The 25,879-nt window shown below is 46.8% G+C and overlaps 1 protein-coding gene across 1 annotated transcript in view; it reads right to left on the reverse strand.

Moving 5' to 3' along the window:
- Positions 1-865: 865 nt before the first annotated feature.
- Positions 866-25,879, reverse strand: part of PSEN2 (presenilin 2) — a 443,825-nt gene continuing 418,811 nt past the window's right edge. Inside the window, exon 11 of the mRNA XM_078649110.1 lies at positions 866-2,087. Within this exon, the coding sequence (XP_078505236.1) occupies positions 1,932-2,087 (156 nt within the window). The 3' untranslated portion in view covers positions 866-1,931. The remainder of the gene's footprint in view (positions 2,088-25,879) is intronic.

The raw sequence follows: 25,879 nt of genomic DNA on the forward strand, positions 1-25,879 counted from the left end.
AATACATTCCGATACAACAGTAAGGTAAACAGTGAACAAACTGTATTTTTTTGCCTGATAAGTACTGGTTTAAGACCCTATTTACACTCTAACAGACATGAATTGTGTTATACAAAGCAGACCATTGTCCACAGAGTCTCCTGTGCTTTTTGTCTTCATTGTTTCGGTATATACGTAGCCACAAACTGGGTACTTGGAACCAGATATATGGTTGGTAAACATGGTGGCTATACTAGCATCTAGATATTTCTGGGTAAGGATGTGTTCACCTGGTACACTTCTCTCAATTGCCTCTAGTTTTTATATGAATCAGCATGACTCAATGTAAGACTTCAGCTGCAGCAAGCACCGTGTTACTCAAACTGCTTCTATTGCAAAAGTGCTCTGCAAGACCATGCAATGGTTTAATAGAGAAAGAAATCAGTATTGTAGCACAAATAGTAGGGCAAATATTTTCCACAACAATATTTAAGACCTTGGCCTGTCCAAATTTAAGTAACTGCAAAAGACTCCAAAGGTGACAACCTGTACCATACAATGTCAACACCAAGTTTTCTTGCCCTGCCTTGGTCTTCTAGATGTTTGACTTATTTGATGTGCAATCTGGACCAAAACCGCGGTTACAATAGACAAAATCCTGTACAGACGCTCCCAGTTTTTATCCCCAGAATAATAAAGGTTTAGTATTTCATTTTGAAGGCTTTGGTCTTCAAGCTGTCATGTAACAAGCAAACCATAGCAAGACAATAATTCTCAACTGGAGGATCCACAGTCTAGTATGCCCTAACACTCACCACTCATGCAATACTCAAACACACACAACTAGAATATTGTTTTGAAAATGATCTACCATGAACAATGCGGCTTGATTGCAATCATCATTTACTAAATGAATGCAGCAACTGCTTAAATACTTTTAGGTGTATGAACGACATAAATAGCATACAAATATCGACCATCCACAAAAATACTCTGGAATTGGCATATCTTGCGGGCAATACCAACTTGAGGTTACATTTTAATGATATTCGAAGGAGTTCTAAAAAGATAAACCATATCACTTCATACAGACTTTCTAAACTCTTAAAATTGTACACAATATTTGTTAGTTTAACTTTTTGCATAATATATGTGGAGTCCCAGGAGTTCTCAAGTTTATTTCCGCCCACTTGAGATAGACAGCTACACTTTTCTCCGAAATTACTTTCAGTGTACACTGGTCAAGGCCGATGCTGTTCTCATATATAGTTAATGTCCGGTTGATGTTTCAATACAAAATGGGTGACAGGATAAGGAATAACTAAGCATCTGTAGATATTTTCATTTTTCTAAACATTACTTTTTCATGTATTGCGAAAGTACTTAAAGTTACATGTCAGGAACGTTATCACATTTGCTCAGTAAAAAGTGATTCACTGATCAAGACCACCCAGGACGTTTTTCATCCTCAATCTTTTTTCAACCGCGGGACAAATTCTTCATGGTGATGTGTAAATCAGCTCAATCCAGCCGAAAATTTTAAATTAATCCTTTTGGCACATAATCACATACACTGGTACCAGGAATTACATCTTTCCATCTATGAAAAAAATCCTAATTTATGTTCTCTAAATGTTCTCAAAGATTGCCAACAAGATTTCAACATAGTGAGAAAAAAAATCAAACACATCAGCAAAGCAATGACCTGTGGGTTTTGTCATGTTTCTGTCTAACAAAGTATGGGTTCTTGGCTGATGCAAAAATATACTCTTAAAAGGCAAAGCATTCTTCTTTTGAGCAATGGATTTCGCTTCATATTCTTCATATGTTTCATATTCTTCACTTGTTTTCAAAAATATATGCAAGGTATTGTAAAACTATACAGCTTGATACATTTTACGTGGAACTTGGCGCTCCACAGTTTTAAAATGAACTTTAAATTCTTCTTGACATTAAATATATAACTGGTGAGCTGCAAGGGTGTCCATGAATGGTTGCACAAGATAATCTGTTGAAAAGTAAAACACCAGTCCGAAAGTGATAGAAATGGGGAGAGCAGGTAATGCCTTCTTGAAAACAGCCAGCAGCAAGAGAGTCAAACATAAACCCTGCCAGGGAAAAGGAAGAGTTTGTCAAATTCAAACTAAATGCGGATATGTATTATCAGAACATTAAAATGAAACAAATAGGCATTTTACAAATTCCTCTCATAAACTAACGCATTTACTAGAGTGTAAACAGCTGTCTACAGTAGGATTTCTGAAAAACCCTGGAAACAGTCTCCCGCGTTACCTGGATAATGCCATGGAAGTACAATACTGCGAAATATGGCTACATATGCAATATACCACTAAATGAAATAAATGCCATGCTTTGTACACCAAGTACATATAGTAGTACACCCGTAACACCCGAATTCCCATCCCTGATGAGCAGATCTTGCCTCAGAAGAAGACAGATGACTTTCTTGTGCAGAAGATGGAGGATATCTGAAAACGGAGCATAGGAATGCCAGGCTCAGCCCCTCAGGGTGACTTACCTCCCAATGATGTCTCTGGTCTTCTTTGAAGCTTTCCATGAAGAGAAGTTGGAGGGATGGTGTGAAGAGGTTAATCACCACATGGGAGGAAGATGGCTGTTAGGCCTTGCTCACTCACTGACAAATGTGTTTGCCTATTGCCTCAGATACCTCCTTCACACGTGCGCTCATACATGAAATCCAGTGACTCCTATGGGCTAGGGTCCCTTGCGTGCATGGCAAACTTAAAAAAAAATATTTTGTTCCAATATTAGTGGAGTGAGTGCAGACATGCACTTAATTTCTGTTCCTGAACAGCACACCCAAATGGCACATGGCATATATCTTGATATCAAACTGCTGACCAAGCTGGGGAAGAGCAAAAGAAGCAAAATGCAGGGACAAGATACCCACAATTTGGAATCACTGAGAGCGAGAGAAGCAGGCTTTAGTCCACAGCGATCAACAGGGAAAGGTCATGAGCAAGGGCACATTTTTAGGGCGTAAAGAATCAGTATTTTTTATGTTTGGATACAGCCATTGGCTCACTTTCACTCACATAATACAAGTGTACAATGCCATAGCAATTATGTTGCCACGTGCTACTGTTTCTGTGGCAACCATGTAGTGAACAACAAATCGGAAGAAAAAAATATCAGCACTTAATTTTACAAGCTAAATTGTTCAAGGGTAACACAATTTTGGGTTTCTTCAACTAATTGACAGTGCTTGAGTGACAAACGCAACAAAACAAAAGTTTTCTTGGCGGTTTAAGGCTTAAGATGTAAATGTTGGAGGAGCATTCGATAGGTCATTCAACTTCATATTGAATGTGGACAGAGATCATGAATCTCACATTAACGGGATCTGTACTACAAACACTGATGTTTAAGTGTCTGTTCCAAGGTAAAAAGATGGCGCCCGCAGTGGACGCTTTGTAACGACTGGCATAGAGCGGGGGGAAATGGAGGTAACAGGGGGCCATCTGATGAAATCTTGAGTCACTTTCAAGTGAGACCACTCGGGGAGGGCCAACGCGATGCAACTACACCAAGGGAGACCATCGCAAATACAGCGCCTGTTCGAATCTCCTGGTAGCTGTAGTAATCCAAAATTGCAAACTCAGGTGCTGCACATGCGGTGCACGTGAATGCTATTAATCAAATATGGCGGCCACCCATGATGCTTCTGCAGACCTTGAAACTCACTTCCACCTCTCCTTTAACTACTCCTGACCTTGGGGCAAGCTGGAAGACTAGGCGGACAGCGCTTCCCAGTAACACCGGCACCGGTGCTTTTGATGGAACTACAACGATGCCCCCTGGGCGGAAACCATAACTATCTGTACTTACCGAGGAGCCTGAGCAACCTTGGCCGATGCCCAGTGAAGCTGTCGTATGCAGCCATAGAGGAGTCTGGCTCTGGTTCACCCTGTGGCCGTCACCTACCCAGCCGGACATCGGACATTGTTTTCCTCGTCTCCCTGTTGTGTTTCCTTCCCTCCCCACCTCCTCCCTTCATGATGCTTCCTACCCTTTTCCAGCCCTGCATGAAACCATGGAGTCAGCTACCTTTATTGGTTTTTTGTTTGATTTTGTTTATCCCGCCATCTTGGGTTAATGCTATCTGTATTTAACTTTCACTGCTTTGTTATCCCTGAAGTCCTTTTCCCCCTTGCCGGTCTGCTTGACCCTGTCTGCACTCCTAACCCCGGTTTACCATTCCCCCTCTACCTTTCATTCCCCATAAGATGTGTGTCTTCGCTATGCTAAGCGCCAATAACTCATATTTTGTGTAATCTCATGTTTTTCTCCTATGTCTATACCTGGCTCCTGTAATTGATGTAATTATGTAACCTGTAACTCGCTGATCCTCATGTAAAGCGCTCTGACACCTCCGGATCTAGCCAGCGCAATATAAAACTTTGCAAGTAAAATAAAAATAAATAAATAAAATGGGCTTTAGACTCTAATAAGGACATGGGCTTCCATTAGACTCCTTGTAGCAGATACGTGCAGGGGGCACCTACTTGCCCTATCCACAAACACAAAACAAGAGATGGTGGTCTAGTATCTTTGTTACTTGATCTGAAGACTGACTTGTATTGAATTTCCAGATTCAAAGGTATAACGGATTATAGCAAATAGGTCACTCTGTCTACAATTACAATTTACCTGCTTTAAAATACTCCCACAAAGTATGACAATTTCCTTTTCCCTCACTAAGAAATCATTATTCTCTTACCTTCCTAAAGAAAAGATTAGGTTATTTTAACTTCAGATGTTCAGAATGTTGCCTTGAGCACTGGTCACGCCCTCCCTTACTCCAGCATAGTAAAAATCAAGGCATGCATTTCGATTCTGACATTACTCTGGATCTTCAAATCCAAGAGATGCAACCCCCATGAAATCATGAAGTGTTTCTCAATGAAGAGGTGATGGAGCAGGGTTTCTCAAAAATGAAACCTGCTCTGATCATGTACCCCCATAATATGTACTAACAAATAAGGAGATGAAGATAAATCTAACATGCACCCACATGAACACAGGGGAATTGCTTTGCGCATGTTTTAAACTAACCCGTAATCACATTGTATTGTAATAACTGTTGAGTTTTTGAAGAAACGAAGAAATTGCATGAGTAGACCGCAAGGGTTTCAGTATTTGTATGTTGCATTCTTACTTCTAAAGTAATGGTTAATGCTCCTTGCTGGCATATTTGCCAATGCTAGATAACTTTAACGGGAAGTAGAGAACGGTGGGAGGTAACAGTGATGGTTTAATTGTCAAATAATTAATAAATGTTAATTTCTATCCACTTTAGTGTGCTGAGTGAAGATGCCATTTTATTAAACTTAGCCAAAGTGAGAGGGGGGAATGCTAGGAGCGAGTTCGCTCTGCAATGATGGAGAGCAAGGGACGCTGTGCGCAGAAGATGAGATAAAGGAGTGAAGGCCAATGCATGCATAGCCTGCCAATTCCTAAACACGAGCGTGAGACCGGAGTCGCCCCAGCAAAAGAACTGCGTTTTCTTAATAAAATAATATAAATTGTTGAAAGTATATGAACATTTTAATAAAGTTATGAACCAGACCCTGGGAAGGTTTGTGTACAAAGGAAATAGTGAAAAAAATGCAGACTCATAATGGTGTGACTGTACCGCCTCCCCAGTCCACCAATCAGTATGCAAGTTAGAGCGTAAATGCAACATTTTTAGGGATGCACATGTAAATTTAGACTATATATTTAGGGACTTTAGGGGCAGTGTTAGGCAGGAGGAGATATTGCTGTTGGGAGGCTGCTAGAGAGAGAGAGAGAGGAGAGGAAGATTTACCGCCATCCTTCGGTTTTGTCATGAGAGGCCTAGTTGTTCCCATCTTAACCTGTACCTGTCCAGGTTCTCCACATCTTCCTGACGATTCCTTTGGGAATCTTGGTCATCCCTTGGGACCAGGGGGTAGTTTTCCCAAATTCACATTCAGTCTACTAGGTTCTTATATAGATTAGGTCCTATTAAAATGTTCCTTGAATTTATGCATTTTAATTGACCTTTTGTCTCTCCGCCTATCCACTCCATCAACAATGAATGATTATGTACTTCTTTAGATGACTCTATTGTCTCTTCATCTATCTTTCTGTTAGGTATTATATTAGTTTGGCATAAATCAAATGTTGCTGAACTGTTATGTCTCTTACTCTATCCACTCCTTCATTGTACAATGTCGTTCAGAATTAGAGTCAAGATCTATGTATTGAACTGTCTTTCCATGAGATTTGGTGTTTATTTCAGTAATTGTGACCTAATGCATTATGAGCATTTACTTTGAAATCTTGGATAAAATTCACTTATTAACCCTACCAAGAGTGTGAATTATTTAACAAATATTTAGTCAGACTAGTCTTATCTTGCCAACAACTATTCAACTAATTGATCCATCGATCAAGTATTTGAAGAGTTGATAGTTATTCAAGAAATTATATAAACAAACAATCGAAACAAATTGACCCCGGTGCAATCAGGGATTTTCTGGGTTGAATGATTATGGGCCAATGCAGTGACTTCTTGTGTATTGATCCCTGATCGATAGGTATTATTGGCGCCGGATCAGAGGTAAACCTAGAAAATCAAAGTCGGCCAATACAACTTAAAAGGACAGGGGAAACTATCCAGTGGTGGAAAGAAAATGGAGATGTGCGAGGTACATTTCCAATTTTACAAGACGAGAACCTACAGTAAGCGATACTCTAAAAGTAACTCTTGGAGGCAAGTCTCACCACACTAAAGGGAAGAAAGTGTTTATAGGAACCGAGAAAGGTCATTATTATTATTCTGGGGCTTCAGAATCCAGCAAAACCTTAACTGACGTGTTCTGAGGCGTGGATTCGGCTAATGATTATCTGACAGGTCTCCAGGAAGTCAGTCTAAATAAAGAAACATAAGGTGTTGTTTGGTGGTTTAGCCAGCTTTATGCATTATTTACTCTCTACTGGAGGGTTTGTTAATCAGGGGAGGTTGGAAACAGAGGGATGCAGTTTGTATCACTATGACCTAGTCTTTGTCCTATTTGGTGGGGTTTTTAAGATGCAATAAGATTAGATACATAATTTCCAACACCCCTGTTTATAAGTGAATCAACATTCTGAGAACGTAAAACACTTTGATAATAGTTTAGGGTCGACATGCATAGATATGTGCTTTCTATTGCTTTTATGAATTCATTAATTTAATAAAAAAATTAAATTACGTACAACAGCCTTAGTGTGATCTACAGAACATAACTTCATAATCTCTTGAAAGGCTAAAGATCTCAGAAACCATTTGAAAATCCTCTATTTAAGCCTTAGAAACTGCATAAGGTCGCTATTGAACAGACGGTTTGTGCTCAAAATTCTGCCTTGAATGTTTAGTTTCTTTAAAAAATCCAATTGAATGAAAGATTACAGAAAGACAATGTGAGTGATCCAAAATTAGAACAAAAGCTACTGAACAAGCTTGATAAACAGTGGGGTTCCTTGGAAATCTATTGCAAACATGATTATGGAATACATGTAAAGGGGTAAAACAATTAGCATAATTTTGGATGCTGGGAATAAAATATTTATCAGATGCTAGCTTTATGCACATTTCAGCATAATTATGAACATGTCAGTCAGATCGATTAGTTTATGTGACTATACCTCGAGTGTCGGAGAGAAAGACTCAAAACAGGGATTAAAACTGTAGGATATAAAATGGACTATCATGTACTTGAGTAAAGTTGAAACTTTGAAAGGTGATGGCAGAGAGTCTCTCCACTACTGGAAGTTTTTTTTCATTCTAGGTTTTTAGCTTGCATGCATCTGCTGAAGCAGGTCATTATAGTTAAGGGACACCGTGTTTTGAGTGTTCGCCGTTAGCTGCAAACCAAGGTAGGGGGCCGAGGCCCATTGAATAGGGTAGGAGCGTTGTAGCTCGGAGAGCAAGGGCCCTGAGTGATGGATTCAGGGCTTGGAATTTATGGATATTGACTTTGAATCCCACCGTCTGGGCAAACAGGTCAAGACCATGAAGGCCGGGAGGGAAACCAGGGGATCATCCAATGTTGCCACAACGTCGTCCACATATAAACTAATAGTATGTTTGTCCCCCCTAAACAGACCACAGATATAAGAGGGCTATCGCGTTTCCTTTGAGCCATCAAGACTCCATATACAGACGAAAGAGGAGGGGAGACAGAGAGAAGCCTTGTCTCGTACCTCTCCAGATTGGGAAGGGGGCAGAGGTATAGCCGTTCACCCTCACCGTTGCCGAGGGCGTGTATGACTGCTTCAGGATCCACTTAGTAAACTGATTAGGAAATCCAAAGTGCCGAAGGGTTTCTCTCAGGTAGGGTCAATGAACCCCATCGATAGCCTTTTCTGTGTCAATAGATAACAGTATGCATTCTGTATAAAAGCGCTGTGCCTTATTGATAATATGGAGTCGTCTCTTCGTATTGTCACCGCATTGGTGATTGGGAAGAAACCCCACTTGGTCCGGGTCTATCAAGCCGGTAAGGAGAGGGGTCAGTTGCGAAGTTAAAATCCCAGTGAACAGTTTTACGGACAACGTTCACTAAGGAAGTCATTCTAGAAAATGGACAGTGGTGTTTATCCTTGTCAGGCTTGGGAATAATGACAATTGAAGCTCCCAGCATGGTCGGCGGGAGTCGTGGAGGAGACTCCAACAGCATTGTAGACTCTGGTGAGTATGGGAGCCAGAATGGGACACAATGTCTTGTAAAAAAGCACAGAGAACCAGTCTTGGCCAGTGGATTTAAGCAGCTTTTCCTGAGAGACAGTAGACACCACTTCCTCAACTCAGATGGGGGAGTCCAGAGTCGCGGCCTGATCATGCGTTAGTCTGGTGTCCGCGGCCTCCTGGAGGTAACAGGCAGGGGCATCTGGGAGAGGTCTGTGTAGTATTGGCAACATGTTTTCGCTACATGCAGGCCCTCAGTCTGCTCTGTCCCAGTTGATTCGACCACCGATGAGACCTCAGACCACTGTTGTTGGGCCTGCAGCCTACTGGCCAGCAGCCGCTCACATCTTCAAACCTATAAGTCACCCCTATAGCTGGCCTTTGCAGTCCTGAAGGCAGGGTGCTTGGTTCTAAGTGAGAGAGTGCCCCAGCATGAGCAGGACACCCCTGCAGCCTACGGAGCCATTGTCCCGGGTTATCAGTGAAGCAGCCATATACTAAATAGATGGGCACCGTGTAATTACGCGATGACCATCTCGAAAACGGCTGCAAAAAATCCTATCATGTTTGGTGTCAAACATGTTGGAATCATTCCCTCACAACGTAAATGGTGTGGGAGGTATGATTCCAAGCACTGCCTTCCATTAGGCTCTGTGTTCCCGGTGCCAACCATCTACACCAATGAAAAAGAAACAGTTGATGGACAGAATGCTGGACAATGCAAACATTCACCCCCAGTTACAAGGATCTGGGTTTAATCCATCATTCTTTTGCTCACCACACCACCCCAGTTTGGACCCAGCCAAATGCAAATCAGTCTTGACCCTGTTCCTTATGGGAACAGTCCAGCCCGAACTGCCAAGCCAGGTCCTCCCTGGACCAGAAACAAGCATCCTTGGACTGGTTTCAGGGTATCACCCTTCATCAGCCAGGCTAGCTTGAATCCAGAAACTTTCTAGACCCGGACAGCACAAAATGGTTGTTACCGACCAGAGAGACATTTATGCCCTCTTGCTGCTGAGCCAAGCTTGAGCAGAGCAAGGTGGAACAATAGGCATCCTGTCACAGGGAGGTGTGACCACCTCCCAGACAGGATTTAGTGTATTGGGACTGGGTGGGTGCACTTCTCAGTGCCAGAAAGGCTGCATGGTGTCCCCGTGCATAGTCCAGTTCAAACCAGGTCGGGGAGCCAATGGTTCCCTCTCTGGTGCGAAACTGGACAAAGGACATTGGAGTAACCTCCCCCTGTCCAGGCCCTCCCCTGAACTGTCCCTTGAATCTTCCCATCCCTTTCCCTAGGGTACTTAAGGGCTTATCTGGGTGTCGGTCCCTAGATTTGTCGTGAGAGAAGCTTCAGATCAGACACCACTTTTTCTTCTACCGTCTTGGCACTCTAAACTTCACTGGGCTTCGTTTGGGCAGGACTTAGTCTCCCGTCCAGTCTGCTGCATTGTCTGTGCCTGTGCATCATACAGGAACCTTCCAAGGCCTGTGAAGCATAAAAGACACTTGAAGGAATCTCCCTTGGGTTGAGGAGTCACTCCCCTGCATTCACAGGCACTGCTAAGTCGACCAGTCTGCTGATCCTGAGCTCCTCCAGACTCTATAAGGTTCTGCAACACAGGTGGTGGTTTTCCAAAGCTCCTCAGGCCTGGCCTGCCCTGCCCTCTCACCGAGTGTGAGGCCAGTATCCCTCGTGGGGGGTTGCAATAACTGAACCCCTGTGCACCACGTCCAACTTGCAGTTGCAAGGGCTTGTTGGTTTCCTTCCAAGAAGATCTTCAGGCTCCAAGTAGCCCCTACCTCGAGCATCTCCAGTGACCAGAATCTTCATCCACACCACGTTCATTGTGGCCTGCATCTTTTGGTGAGCTGCTTGAGGTCCTCTTGTGACTCCAGTGCCTTTAGCCTGTGGGTCCATTTGAGGGTCACACTTGTTTGTTTGGGCTCCCCTGATTGCTCGGGGCCTGCCCTGCCTCCCCTGCTTTTGGTGAGTCCCCTGGACCTTGCTGGTCCCGACGCTGCTCCTTCTTTGATTCATTTACCAACACTTGTTGGTGCTCCCGCCAGGCACCAACCCATCAGCACTCGACATCCTTCATGGGACAGCTCTTGCACGGCTACTGGTCCTCCTCAGCGTCGCCTGGTCCTCACAGCTGCAGAGTCACTGCCCTCGTCATCCATCCTGCAACATCAGACATCGGAGGGCATTCGTCTTCCAAATCTCCTGGTCACTCCTGAGTGACATCGACTCTGTCCCCTCTCATCCAGGATCCACCTTCGGATTCCACCGGACACTTTCTGCAACGGTGGCGCTTTTCTGAAGTCCTCCATTGGGTTCGATGGCGGTTTCCGACACCACTTCACACGTATGCACCCAGCTTCCCTGGTGTAGGTAATGTGGGTCCTAGAGTATCCACGGCTGGGGTGGCTCTCCAACCTTCTGTCTTCCACGGGGGTTCCTCAGGGTCCACTGTGAATAGTCCTTAATCTTTAAAATCTAACCGCTACTTGCACATATAGTTGTACAGAGCACACAGTCGTGTTTCCACACTACACATGCTATCCGTGGAGTCCCTATCTACTCACCGTGGGTGGTTCCTTGGGTCCCTAGCACTTCTACGTCCTCTCGACCCTGTCTTGATCCGAGTTGTGGTTCCTATACCATTTTCTTAGTAAATGGTTTGGTCACCCTCTGGGGTCCACTGTGTATTTCGTGCTATTTACTGTGTTTCTTTGCTAAAGTATTGTGGGCATTGTGTTTATCTCTGTGTAGGAGATATGTGTACATACTAGAAAGTATTATATAAAAAATACATATTTCTATAAATTCTTGATGTGGTTCTCTTCACTTATTCTATACTATAAGATTGTGTTCTGGTAAAAAAAATAAAAAAAAAGCTGCTTTACACTCCTGGACTAAGCCAGAAGGCTGCTCTCCACAGCTACCACTTAGAGAGCTTTCGAAGGTTGTCTAAGACCTCTTAAATCACCATAAGAGTTGTCTGGACTGGTGCAAGGTGCCCACTTACATTAGTGGACATCATATACCAGGCCAGCTTCTCACACAAGGCAGTCATGTAAGGAAGTTCTGTGCATCCAGCGGAGCCCCGCCGAAGGTACTGACAGCGGACAGGCCCCAGTTACTCACCTCATGGGGGCTTGCCGCCGCCAATAGGTGGGGTCCTCCCATCATCCAAATGCAGGAGGGCCTCTCAGGTCTGCACCAGGCCAAAGACACAGGGCGAGGAGCCGGCGGATGCTTTCAGAGGGATGCTAGATATAGCATAGATAAACAGTGATGAGGGAGGGACCACCCGATCCCAGTGGCTCAGGCCGGCCACATCAAGATAGTCAGCTGGTCCCGGAGACCCAGGGACGGGACAACGTTCATTCCAAAGGGGTGCAAGGTCAAGGGCCACAAGTCAATCGTCCCCTCCAGTGTCGGGGGTGGGGGGGTTGAGCGAGCAACACAGATCACGGCAGCGCAGCCTCGTTGCTCCCCCTGATGGGGATAATTGCGGGCTCAGGCAGGTCTGGCCGCTGATGTGGCGTTCTGGACAGGGGGGCCTGGTCCAAACCCGCTCCCATCTCCTAAGCAGTGCGGCCCTGTCAGCTCAGTAAAAACCTCAGGGCCCAGTAGGAGTTGCGGCCTCAGGGGGCAATCTGTTGCAGCCCCAACATGTGAGCAGAAATGCCTGCGGCCCCAAGTTGGTCGGGCTTCACAACCAAAGGATCCAGAGATGCGGGCTCCATGGCCAGTTCATCGACGCCGCATGCCTTCTTATCAGCATAGCCCGGCCGCACAGCAACTCCCAGTCTCCTCTTGTGGTTGAGGCCTCCAGGCAGGCAGTCGCAGCTTCGGCAGTGGGGTAGTGGAGTGAAGGACGTCATTGAAGGGCACTCTGTCTGCCTCGGGACAGTCTCGACCTCCAAGCAGTGGGAGGTGCAGAAGCTCCGCCAGTGACCCAGGGACACGGCACGAGGAGGGAGCCTGGCACAGCAGGCTTGTTGAGCCCCCTATCTCCTCACCTTGGGGTAGCTCCAGAAACTCATCGTAGGGTGGTGAGAACAACGCCAGTCAATCAGCACTTCCACCCGGCCTCGTGGGCTGGCTGGTCATTCAGTTCAGTTCAAAAACTTTATTCAGTATGTTTAGAACAACCATAAGAGTATACATACATTGAAAACTGATTGCATTACGCATAAAAAACAAGACAATTAGAATCCAGTGCGCAACACGGGGCAAAAAATTAATCACATCTAAAAACTTACATATATTAAAACTAAATACATTACATATAAAAAGAATCAGGTATTAAAAAACTGAGCCGGTAACACGTGTACTATGACATGGGGCCAAAGTTAATCACGTCTAAAACACTTAAAATATTATATTTAAAAGACAGCACAAATTCTTAAAAGACATTGCTATAATGATGGAACAATACTCTTGCGTGCATTAAAAGCATTTATAATAAAAAGTGCTACATTGAGCAAACCTCGGCATTGTTAAGTTCAGACAGGTATTTTATTGCAGCAAAATGTGAACCACTGCCATACGCAATTAAAAGTAGTTTTAAGTAGTACTTTCTAAAACCTGTGTAAAAACCACAAAACAGCATAAAGTGCACAGTTCTCTGTTTGCTCTGTCCGTCACATGGGCAAAGAATCGTGGCTGGAGGACAAATTTTCATATTAGGGAAAGCCACTAAATGGTGAGCAATTTCAAATCTAAATCTAACTAATACAAAACGGTGCATAAGATTGGGAATTTATGTTAAGTAATCTTGACAGCCCACATTGGAAGCAAGTGATAAATACAATTTTACAGTTGTTTTTCTACATTCACAATCAAGCCGAATTTCCCTCCTATGGTTCTTAAAAGTTTCTCTAATGGGCAACTTCCTGAGAAAAGATACTTTAGTAGGATTAGACCGTATTGACATCTTGAATAATTTACTGCACAATGAACTGATATAGCTTAACCAGGGAATCTTCATCGCATTATCCAGGGTAAAACAGTCTAAAATAATTGACTTTGTAAAACTGGTTTCTTCCTTGAACCATATGGAGTGCCAGAGCAATAATGGGTGAGATGCAACTATATCTTCTAGCCATTTTGCTCTGACATTGGTTATTTAACGAGTCCACGACCCGTTACCTGAAAAGTAATGCCCAGGCAGCAAATGGTATCAACCGGTTTCACAGGCGATTTATCCATAAAAAAAGGTCTACTTTGTTTGTCCTGTGCCCCACAGACCATAGTATTAGTTTTACTTTTATTAATAATTAATTTCCTGGCAGCAATAAAAACACTAAAAGCCTTCATTAAACGTTGCAGTCCTGGCCAACAGGATGGCGTCGTCTGAATACAATAGTACTGGTATGGGGCGTCCAGTCACTTGGGGGGCATCGGCGGGCACTGCTTGTAAGGTCTTGTTAGAAATGGGATTTCTGGTTGGCTAAGGTTTGCACCAGAGCCAGGCAGAAACCACCACTCTAGTCAGGATAAGGGAGTTGCACTCCCTTATCCTGACTAGTTGCACTCCTAAAATAACACCTGCTCACCCCCTTGGTAGCTTGGCACGAGCAGTCAGGCTTATCTTAGAGGCAGTGTGTAAAGCATTTGCACCTAACCAACAGTAATACAGTGTAAGCACTACAAACAGACACCACTCGAGTTTAGAAATGTTTTTATATACTTAAATAAGACCAAATACGATAAAAATCCACAGTACAGTACTTTAAAATTAGTTGCGTTGCAAGAAGTCTTTAAATTGCAAAGTTACGTTGAAAACACAGTTCGTACGAGTCGGTAACTTGGTCCAAGCCTACCGCGATGCTGAAAACAACAGAGTCTCGTAATTCCAACTGACCGCGTCGGTACGGGCCAGCAACAGTGTGACAGGTTAGTTCACAGTACCTTTCTTAGTGCGACTCATACGGCGGTGCGAGTCGGTCTTGGCATCCGTCGCGGTTGCGATGCGAAGTGGAAGCGGTGCACAGTGCGGTGCCTCTTGATGCAGTGTGAGCAGCGGCTCGGTGACGATCGTCCAGACGGCGTAGGTGAGACCAAGCTTTACGGTGCAGGGCGAGATGGTGCTCGATGTGGTGCTGGCAAGTTGTGATGCAGGCGACAGAGCCGGTTGGCAGGAATTGGTGCTGGCCGAGCGGACAGCTGTATGTGACGAGGCGGTCACGGGTGTCGAGCCAGCAGCGACCGTGTCGGTGAGCCCAGGCCAGCGAAGTGAAGCGAGGCGATGCAGGTTGCTTTGCCTCTCGATGCGGTGCAAGCAGCGGCTCAGTGACGATCGTCCAGGACGGCGTCGGTGAGACCAAGGCAGGCGTTCAGGGCGAGACAGTGCTTCGATGCAGTGCCTTCAGGGCACAAGGCCAGTGTCGGAGTCGGATGACGGAGTCGGTCGCGGTTCCCTCTTCTCTGTGGCAACTGAAACAACGGTTCCAGGAGCGGTACCCAGAGGTTGGTGAAGTCTTTGCAGTTCCTGTGACTTCTTAACAGGAGGCCAGCTCTGTTTCAGGCCCTTGGAGATACTCAGCACAAGTAGAGAAAGTTCAGTCTAGTCCTTTCACTGCCCAAGGCAGAAGGAGCAGTCACCAGACAGTGGGACATTATTATGGTCTCGTATGCGGACGACACGCAGCTTGTGGTCACCTTGGCTGAAGTTTCCTCCGAATGCCTCCAGGTTTAGAGATGGGCTGGCGGCCGTGGCTGAATGGATGGCTACCAATTGCTTGCAAATGAATGCCAACAAAACTGAGGTTTTGTTAGTCAGGATGAACGCAAGCTTGTGGAGCGAGCGCTGGTGGCTGAGTGCACTGGGTAAGACTCCTAATTCAAAGGAAGTGGTAAAAAATCTGGGGGTATGGATGGACTCCTCTCTTAGTTTTCAGGTCCATACCAGAAAAGTTGCTGGTACGTGTTTCGGCCTTCTGCGGGGTCTTAAGCCCCTTTTGAAGTTCTTTGAACCACCGACACGCCAGTTGATTGTTCAGTCGACTATCCTATCTCGTCTGGACTATGCCAGTTCCCTTCTGCTGGGGGCAAATAGGGCTGAATTAATTTGGCTGCAGCGTGTTCAAAACGCTGCTGCCAGAGCCTTGGTGGGGCTCCAGCGGTTCTGCCCTGTTGCTGGCGTCATTCGGAAACTTCACTGGCTTCCTATGGAGAAGCGCATCCAATTTAAGACGTTGTGTCTTTTAAGATTCTGAAGCTCGCCAGACCTAGCCTGTTGGGTAATTTGCTTACCCCTATGTCCGCCCCCACCAGTGGCGCTCAGCGGGGCAGCACTTGGTCAGTTTTCCCCGGGTGAAGCTCTGTCGCGCGGGGGGCGTTCCTTTCGCTGCCTGGTGGCTAAGTTATGGAACTCCCTGCCTGTGCAGATACGCAGTATGGAGTGTCGGTTGGTGCACATGGCTGCCTTCAGGGCATCAAAAGCTTTCTGGCACGAGTCCTATAGTAGCCGGTGAGACCTAAGAAGGCCCTCACCTCTGTCTGGGTCTTGGGGGCTCCCAAGCCAGAATGGTGTCAATCTTGGGCTGTAGGGGCGACACCTGGCCGCTTCCTACCTGGTGTCCCAAGTATACCACCAAACCCTGCCCGATCTGGCACTTACTAGCCTTGATCGTGAGGCCTGCACCTTGCAGAGCCCTCAACACTTTCTTGAGGGGCTGTAAATGTTCTTCCCAGCTGGAACTGAGCACAGCAATGTCATCCAGGTAGGCGGCACTGAAATCCTCCAGTCCGGCCAACACCTGATTGACCAACCTCTGAAAGGTGGCGGGGGCATTATTCAACCCAAAGGGCATCACCCGAAACTGGAAATGACCTTCTGGGGTTGAGAACGCTGATCTCTCCTTGGCCCCACCGGTTAAGGCAATCTGCCAGTACCCAGACGTCAAATCAAACGTGCGGAGGAACCGGGCAGCTCCCAACCGATCAATGAGCTCATCAGCTCTGGGGATGGGTTGCGCATCAGTCCTGGTGACAGCATTAAGCCCACGGTAGTCCACACAAAACCGCCGCAGTTCTGGAGTGGCACCGGGTGCAGCAGCCTTTGGGACCAAGACCACTGGGCTGGCCCAAGGACTCTGCGAAGGCTCAATCACCCCTAACGCTAACTTCTTAGAGACCTCCTCCTTGATGCTGGCCCTGACCCGGTCAGTCAACCTGTAAACCTTGTACTTTACAGGAGGGCTGTCATCAGTGTCCACGTCATGGATACACCAGTGACTAACACCGGAGGTCAGAGAGAACAGTGGGCGAACTGTCCCAACAACTGGCGACAGTCTCCCTGCTGCTCTTAAGTCAGTGTATGGGAGAGGATCACACCCTCCACTGACCCATCATGCTCCTTGGTAGACAGGAGGTCAGGGAGAGGCTCACTCTCCTCTTCCACCCCATCATCTGTCGCCAAGAGCATACTCACTTCGGACCTCTCGAAGTGGGGCTTGAGGCGGTTCACGTGAAGGGCCCTCAGAGGCTTCCTTGGAGTCTGCAAATTCACCAGGTAGGTGACGTCACTTTTGCCCTCCACCACCTCGTATAGCCCAGTCCACTTGTCCTGCAAGGCACAAGATTCCACTGGGCCATGACCCACACTTTTTGCAAAGGTTGAAATTCGACCAGAGTGGCATTCTGGTCATACCACTTCTTCATTTCTTCCTGGCTTGCTTCTAGGTTCGCCTGAGAGAGTTTCCTGAAGCGGGCAGTCTGGTTTCGGAAGGCCAGCATGTAACTAAACACATCCTGGGGAGTTTTCCTGGGAGCTGCCTCCCAGGCCTCCTACACCAAACTTAGAGGTCCTCGGACAGGGTGGCCATACCCTAGCTCAAAGGGGCTGTACCCAAGAGACTTCTGAGGCACCTCCATGTATGCAAAGAGCAGGCATGGCAAGAGGACGTCCCACTTACGCCTCATGGGTTCTGTTACACCCTTGATCATGCCCTTCAAGTTCTGGTTGAATCGCTCCACCAGACCGTTTCCTTGGGGGTGTAAGGAGTGGTGAACTTGTAGGTTACGCCACACTCCTTCCACAGGGATGTCATATACTTGGATATGAAATTGGTCCCCCTGTCAGAATCCACCTCTCTGGAGAATCCCACGCGGGAAAAGATCCCCATTTACGCCCCGCCCACCACTGGTGCCGTCGTTGTCCTGAGAGGGATTGCTTCCGGGTACCGGGTGGCATGGTCCACCAAGACCAGGATGTACTTGTTGCCCATGGCTGTCTTGGGATCCAGTGGCCCCACAATATCCATCCCTACCCTTTCAAAGGGTTTTCCAACAACAGGAAAAGGTTGGAGAGGAGCTTTGACCTTCCTCCCACTCTTACCACTTGCCTGGCAAGTTTGGCAAGACCTACAGTGTGCATCTGACTGCCTTCGCATTTGGGGCCAAAAGAAGTGGGTGACAAGCCTGTCAAAGGTCTTGTCCTGCCCCAAATGTCCTGCCAAAGGCACATCATGAGCCAGACCCAGTAGGAAGGTCCTGAAGCGCTGGGGTACCACCAGCACACGGGCTGACCCAGGCTCTGCGACCTTAGGCTCACTGTACAGGAGACCATTCTCCCAGTAGATCAGATGTGAACCGGACTGATTACTAGCTGCCTGGTCTGCACCCTGCCGCCGCACAGACCCTCCAGAGTAGGGCACTCGCTCTGCTCGCAGCAGAACTCCCCCCATCTTGCTGCCAATGGGTTAGCTCAGAGATTTCTCCCAGTTCGGCTACCTGCTCCCCTGTAGGCAATGGGCGTCCCCCTCGAGGTCCGCCTCCTCCCGGTCCGTGGGAACATCGGGGGCCTGTTTCCTGCGCCCCCTGCCCTTTCTCTTGGCAAGGACTTGGGCCACTGTTTCAGGCTCCAAGTCTTCTCGATCATCCTTTCCGGCCGCCATTGACCGAGTAGACATGCATTCCCACTCTGGCAACCCAAGCATCTCCAAGTGAGACCGGAACTCAACATCCTTCCATAAGGAATGTTCCAGGTCGTTACCTAGCAGACAATCTACAGGCATGGAAGGGCTCACAACCACCCTCAAGGGACCTGATACCACCCCCCAATCAAAGGGAACCTGCACAAACTTACACTGGCGCTCCAAATTGTCTACAGCAACTACTTGGTGGAATGCCCCTGGGACTACCTGCTTCTCAGAGACCAGGTGACACCGGAAAAGGGTCACACTGGCTCCAGTATCTCTAAGAGCCTCTACCATTTTCCCATTAATGGTCACCCAGGTGTTATATTTCTTTGTGTTAGGGGGCACCTGTTCTCCTGGGACCATCTCACTGTCTCCTAGTGAGACAAGGGTCATTTCTGCGGGATCCCCACCCTCCAGTGGGCACCCTTCCTCCCCAAGCGCTACACTAGCCAACACCTAGGTCTGTCCACCGGTGGGTGGCTGTGTCCCCTTTGGGCACCTGGGGTTCCCCTTCATTTGACCCACCTGATCACATGCATAACACTTGCGGGGGCCGGTCTCAGCAGGCTTCCCTGTAGAGACCCTTTTCTTCTTATCACCTGGGGGCTGGGAACCTTTACCCTGGGTACTAGTTTGGGGCCCTTTATAGAACTCCTGACTTTTACCCTTTTCCCCCCACTTTCTGCTGGGGACCCTGCCCACCTTTGGCTGAGTCTCCGCCAAAAGAATTCTTGTGGACCCTGGGACTCACCCAGCAGTCCGCCTCCATAGCAAGCTTTCTGGGGTCAGTTAGCTTACTGTCAGCTAGGTGCTGGCGCAGATCTGCAAAACATAGACTAGACAAGTGCTCCCATGCAATCAAATTGTAGAGCCCCTGAAAACCAGTTACATTACTGCCCTTCACCCAGCCACCCAGTGACCTACAGAACTTTTCCACACATTCCAACCAAGTGTTGGTCACAGACTTTTTACTGGACTCAAACTGATCTCTGTACTTTTCAAGAGTAAGTCCATACCTTGTGAGGAGAGCATCTTTCATGCCAGCATGGGTCCTGCCCCTTACCCAAAGCTGTCAGAGTATCCCTAGCTTCTTCTGGAAAGAGAGGCCACAACCCTGCCCCCCAGTTTCTCTCAGTGACCCCATTCATAGACGACACGTAACCTTGAAACCACCTTTGAATGTCATCTTGTACTCTTTACCTACGTTCTTGGGGATGTGCACAATCCTGTCTGTGTGTGCTGAAGAGTTACTGCCACCATCTGAGCCGTTTCTACTCTTTAGCTCCAGCTCCTTGATCATTCTCTCATGATCCAGTATCATCTTCCTTTCCTACATGGCTATTCTTTTCTCTTCCCTCTCACTTTCTATTCTGAGTGTCTCCAATTCAAACTTCCTTGCTTCACGCCTGTCCTCCAGCTCCTCTGGGGACAAGCTACTGCTGCCTTGCCTCGAGGGCTCCCCTCCTCCCAAAAGCACATTTCCCCCTGGGCCAGGCTCCTCCACCTCTCCACTAAGATTAACAGATTGTCCACTGGCATGTCTGGCTGCTACCCAGGCCCTCAGCGCCTTTTGTAGCTCATCCTTCCTGGTGAGGCCTCTGACCTGGACTTTCAGGTTCTTGCAAATGGATTTCAACTCCTTCAGATTGTAGGCTTCCAATCGATCCTCCTCAAAGGCAATTTTCATTGATGCAGTAGATGATGCAATTGATTCAGGCATGTTGAAGTAGCACGTTCAAACTGGTAAGATCAAAAATAGGCCAAAAAGAAAAAGAACCTGTACGTGGTATGCAATGGTCTGCGATATGGTAGTAGTGCACACCAGTGCACACCAATCCCTGTAAGTCAAGTGCAAACACAAGTCCTATCCTCACCGCTGACAACCAATGTTAGAAATGGGATTTCTGGTTGGCTAAGGTTTGCACCAGAGCCAGGTAGAAACCACCACTCTAGTCAGGATAAGGGAGTTACACTCCTAAAATAACCCCTGCTCACCCCCTTGGTAGCTTGGCACGAGCAGTCAGGCTTATCTTAGAGGCAGTGTGTAAAGCATTTGCACCTAACCAAGAGTAATACAGTGTAAGCACTACAAATGGACACCACTCAAGTTTAGAAAAATATCCAATATTTTTATATATTTAAACAAGACCAAATACGATAAAAATCCACAGTACAGTACTTTAAAATTAGTTGCGTTGCAAAAAGTCTTTAAATTGCAAAGCTACTTTAAAAACACAGTTCGTACGAGTCGGTAGCTCGGTCCGAGCCTACCGCGATGCTGAAAACAACAGAGTCTCGCAATTCCAACTGACCGCGTCGGTACGGGCCAGCAAGAGCGGGACAAGTTCGATCACAGTACCTTTGTTAGTGCGACTCACACAGCAGTGCGAGTCGGTCTTGGCATCCGTCGCGGTTGCGATGCGAAGTCGAAGTGGTGCATGGTGCGGTGCCTCTCGATGCGGTGTGAGCAGCGGCTCGGTGACGATTGTCTAGACGGCGTCGGTGAGACCAAGGCTTACGATGCAGGGTGAGATGGTGCTCAATGGGGTGCTGGCAAGTTGCGATGCAGGCGACAGAGCCGGTTGGCGGGAATTGGTGCTGGCTGAGCCGGACAGCTGTACGTGATGAGGCGGTCACGGGTGTCGAGCCAGCAGCCACCGTGTCGGTGAGCCCAGGCCAGCTAAGTGAAGCTAGGCGATGCAGGTTGCGGTGCCTCTCGATGCGGTCTGAGCAGCGACTCGGTGACGATTGTCCAGGACGGCGTCGGTGAGACCAAGGCGGGCGGTGCAGGGCGAAACGGTGCTTTGATGCGGTGCCTTCAGGACACAAGGCCAGTGTCGGAGTCAGATGAGGGAGTCGGTCATGGTTCCCTCTTCTCTGTGGCAACTGAAACAACGGTTCCAGGAGCGGTACCCAGAGGTTGGTGAAGTCTTTGCAGTCCCTGAGACTTCTTAACAGGAGGCCAGCCCGGTTTCAGGCCCATGGAGATACTCAGTCAAGTAGAGAAAGTTCAGTCCAGTCCTTTCACTGCCCAAGGCAGAAGCAGCAGCTGCAGGCCAACCCAACAAAGGAACAACACAGCAAAGGGGCAGTACTCCTCCTGGCAGCTCTTCCAGCTATTCTTCTTGGCAGGTTCCTTGATTCCAGCGAGATCTAAAGTCTTGGGGTCTGGGCCCCAATATTTATACCAGCAAATCTTTTATCCTCTGAAGGCAGAGGGGCCTGGACCTAGTTCAAACCAGTTTGCGGTCCATTCTGCCAGGGTGCACCTTCTTCCTTTGTCAGTGTGAGCCAGGGTCCTCAGACGCTCCAAAGGAGGTGGAGCCAGCAGTGTGGAAGGTGAGCTCATCCCTATTCAGACCTAGGTGCTAATCTTCCCACCCATCTAGGTGTAGATGTGCCTTTTCAGCCAGGCTGAATCACCCAGTCTCGCCCAGCACCTGTCACTCACAAACCAGACAGACAATACACACACTAGCAGAGGCAGGCTGGATGGTTAGGCCAGAAAATACCTACTTTCTAAAAGTGGTATTTTCAAATACAGAATTTTAAAACCAACTTCACTAAAAGATGCATTTTATCGTTCAGGCATACTAAACTCGAATTTCTACCATGTTCTCCGCGTCAGTTAGGATCATAGGATGTAATGATCAAACTGCCCATTCTGGCCTATGGAGAACAGATAGCCTTGCAATAGTGAAAAACGAAGTAGGTTGTAATTCACTATCAGGACATGCCACACACACCAGGGCATGTCCTACCTTTTACATACAATGCACCCTGCCCATAGGGGTACCGTGGGCCTACCTTAGGGGCGACTCCCATGTAGCAAAGGGAAGGTTTAGGGACTTGCGAGTGTGGGCACTTGCCAAGTCGACATGGCAGCCCCAGGCTGCACACAGGCTCTGCAATGGCAGGCCAGAGTTACACTTTACGGGTTGTTTACGTGGGTGCCACAATACAGTGCTGCAGCCCACCAACAGCATTTGATGTATAGGCCCCGGGTCACGCAGTGCACTTTACTGGGGACTGACACATAAATCAAATATACCAATCATGGAAACACCAATCCATAACACATTTTATACAGGAGCACTTGCACATTACCACTGGACAGCAGTAAGGAAAGTGCGCAGAATCATTACATCAGCAAAAACAGAGTCAAAACCGGGAGGTCAGAAAGCAAAAAGTCAGGGGAAACACTCAAAAAAATGCCAAGTCTAACAGGTCTCATCAACCCCATTAATGAACAAGGATAATAACTGTGGCGCTAATACACAGCCTTGCCGAATGCCTAGCTTAACTGCAAAGGTATTGGTGCATTCCCCCCTGGGGCCATAGAGGACTTTTGCTTGTTAGATCCTCATATAATCTGGCCAGGAAATAGATGATTGGCCTGGGTGCCCCCATAGCGAGCAGAGTACTCCAAGGGATGGTATGGTCTACTAAGTCAAAGGCGCTGCTCAGATCAGCAAAGCAGAGTTATATTCTGCCGCCTTTGGCACAGGTGTACTTGCCTATGAGTAGATCAAGGTTCACACTTTGCTCTATGGACCCCAGGCCTTTCCTGAAGTCAAACTGAGCAGCTGAAAGTATTGAGTAATCCCATGTCCATTCTTCTAGTCTTTTTAGCAAACTTTACTCATCACTTTCCCTGATTAATCTAAGAGCGATATAGGCCTATATTTTTTGAGGTCTGATTTGTTGCCCTTCTCAAAAAAAAAGGGACTATAACCGATGTTCCCCATGTCAGCGGAATCTTTGTCTCCGCAGCCATATTAAAAACCCTGGTGAGAATTGGTACCCATAACACAACGTTGTTTTTAAAAATGTCCACAGGGAACCCATCCGGCCCCTGGGCTTTGCCCCCTATGCTTTCTTTCAGAGCCTATAACACTTCTTGTAACATGATATTTAGGGGTGCATATAAATATAACAATTATTCCTCATTTCGAATAGTTATTTTTTGTCTCATACAGGAGCTAAAAATACTAGAAAAGTGGGCAACTCATGCGTCGCAAGTAGCATGTGACAGCAATTACGGGAAGGATTCATCCTTTAAGAAAGGAGAGTTAACAGTATCCCAGAAAAGTTTGCTATCTCCTGTATCTGTTGCCCGGGACAGTTTCAACCATGCTCGTTTTTGTAGTTCTTTTTTTCTAGCTAACAGGACCTCTTTGAGTTTAAATCTAAGGGATTTGATCAATAAATTGTTCCTCGGTCGATTATAGAGAGCTAATTTCAAGTCCCTAGTAGCGGTAGTACAGGCATGGTTGAAACAGCCTTTGCGTTTCGTTGGGCCAGTTCTAATAGGACGAGTCAGAAGGTAATCGATTATAGTAACAATACCAGTATAGTTAAGAAGTAACTGGTCAGGGGTAACAACGTCATCCAGACAACCCATCATATAATTAGAGCCCCTAGTACAAATATCTAGTCGAAACCGGGTCTGGTCCACTTCAATCCACTTGATACGTATCCCATTGGGTCTGAGTGTGGCACTATTAGTAACGCAACTAGCGGAAGTAGCAGAAGACCTATCCCAAGAGAAGACTGACAGGATTATACAGTCGCTCATGCAACCCAAAATGGGTCACCCCACTTACATACGTTAGATGGGATTAGAGCGTGGTCGATAACAGAGGATGAATTTCTCCCTATAAAGGTTGGAATGTGTTTCCCATCACTATCCAGGGCATTTTCCAGTAATTAAAGATCAAACTTAGTGATCATAGAATTTAATACATTACCATTACCATATACATTATGGGGGAAATGCAAATACCCAAGTCCAGCCTCATCTGTCATCCCACATACCTGTGTAGCAGAGTGAGCGCGTGTATGAATGTTAAAATCTCCAACCCATAATAGTATAAATCTATTTGTAATGGACTGGACAAGGGCCTCCAGACCTCCTTCGAGGGCTAAGACTACCCTCCCCTGGGTATTATTAAAAACATTATTATAAAAATTAACCAGGACCATGTCCTGACTTGCCCTGAATGACAGCCAAAGGATTAATGAGTGGGGTCCAATAGATATTTTCCTCTTTAAACTTACAGGAAGTTTGTTTAATATTAAGACCATAAGCCCCCTTTAGCTCTCCCTGCTACGGATGGTTCAGCCTCCAATCAGTATGTTGTAAAGCCCTCAAAATAAACAGGCTCTGTACATCATGTTTCTTGGATGCATAATATATCCAAGTTGCTTATATATATATTAGTATAACTGCCTGAATAAGTTTCTAGACCTAGCCCTTGCCAAACGCAAAATAGCCATGACATGGAAAGCCCAGGAAGGCCCTAGCATGCACTCGTGGCTGCTAAATCTCCAGAAGGCATCGATATTGGAACACACGAACCGCTAGCACAGACTTTGCGGGAGCTGGCGCCCCCACAACAAAGCCCTACCCAATGGAGAGACTACCTGTCCCTAACTGAGACCAAGTTGGTTGAGACGTGTCCTCCCTCTCAGAAAGAGCCCGCCACCCACCTTTCCTCTCTCTTCCTCATTCTCCCCTTCTTCTTCTCCTCCTTTGACTCCTCCCTTTCGTTCCCCCCTCCCCGTCGCCCTTTCCCTCGGCGCAGCCACAATCAGTGCTTCACCGCGCACGTCTATCTACATGCATTATACCCACTGACATGCTGCACTGACGGGTGCACTTCGATCTGTACCCACATGTACGGACTGACCTATATTTTATGTTATATTGATGCCCTTGTGATAATATGTTGGAATAGATCAGTGTCATGAGGAAAGATTCTCCTGATGTATCTACAACATGTGTGTAATGTATGTTAAAGTATTTTACTGTCAACATGTATGGAGCTGAACTTCTCAGGGCATCCCGCCTAAGCCAAGGAGATAGTTACTTACCTGTACACTATAGTTCTCCAGTACTATATTTCATAGATTCACATGCTTGTATCTTCCCCGTCGTCATGATGGGAGTCTCACGGTAACAGAATGACCAAAGCAGTACCATAGAGCATAGAAAAGCCCATAGGGCCTGATTTGTTTGGTAACCAGACCTCCTTATTGTTTGGTCCTAAACTCAGCCAATCAGCACCAAGTCCTGACATCACACTCCCCAGCAGAACCCTCCTACCTCAGATTTCCAGCCCCAAGTGAGAGACATGGATATACTCAGAGGTAAAGGGTTCTTCCTGAGAAACGGGGAGGTGGGCGGGCGCATGTGAATCTATGAAAGATAATACTGGAGAA

The sequence above is a fragment of the Lissotriton helveticus genome, chromosome 6 (genome assembly GCF_964261635.1).
Source record: "Lissotriton helveticus chromosome 6, aLisHel1.1, whole genome shotgun sequence".
Taxonomy (NCBI): domain Eukaryota; kingdom Metazoa; phylum Chordata; class Amphibia; order Caudata; family Salamandridae; genus Lissotriton; species Lissotriton helveticus.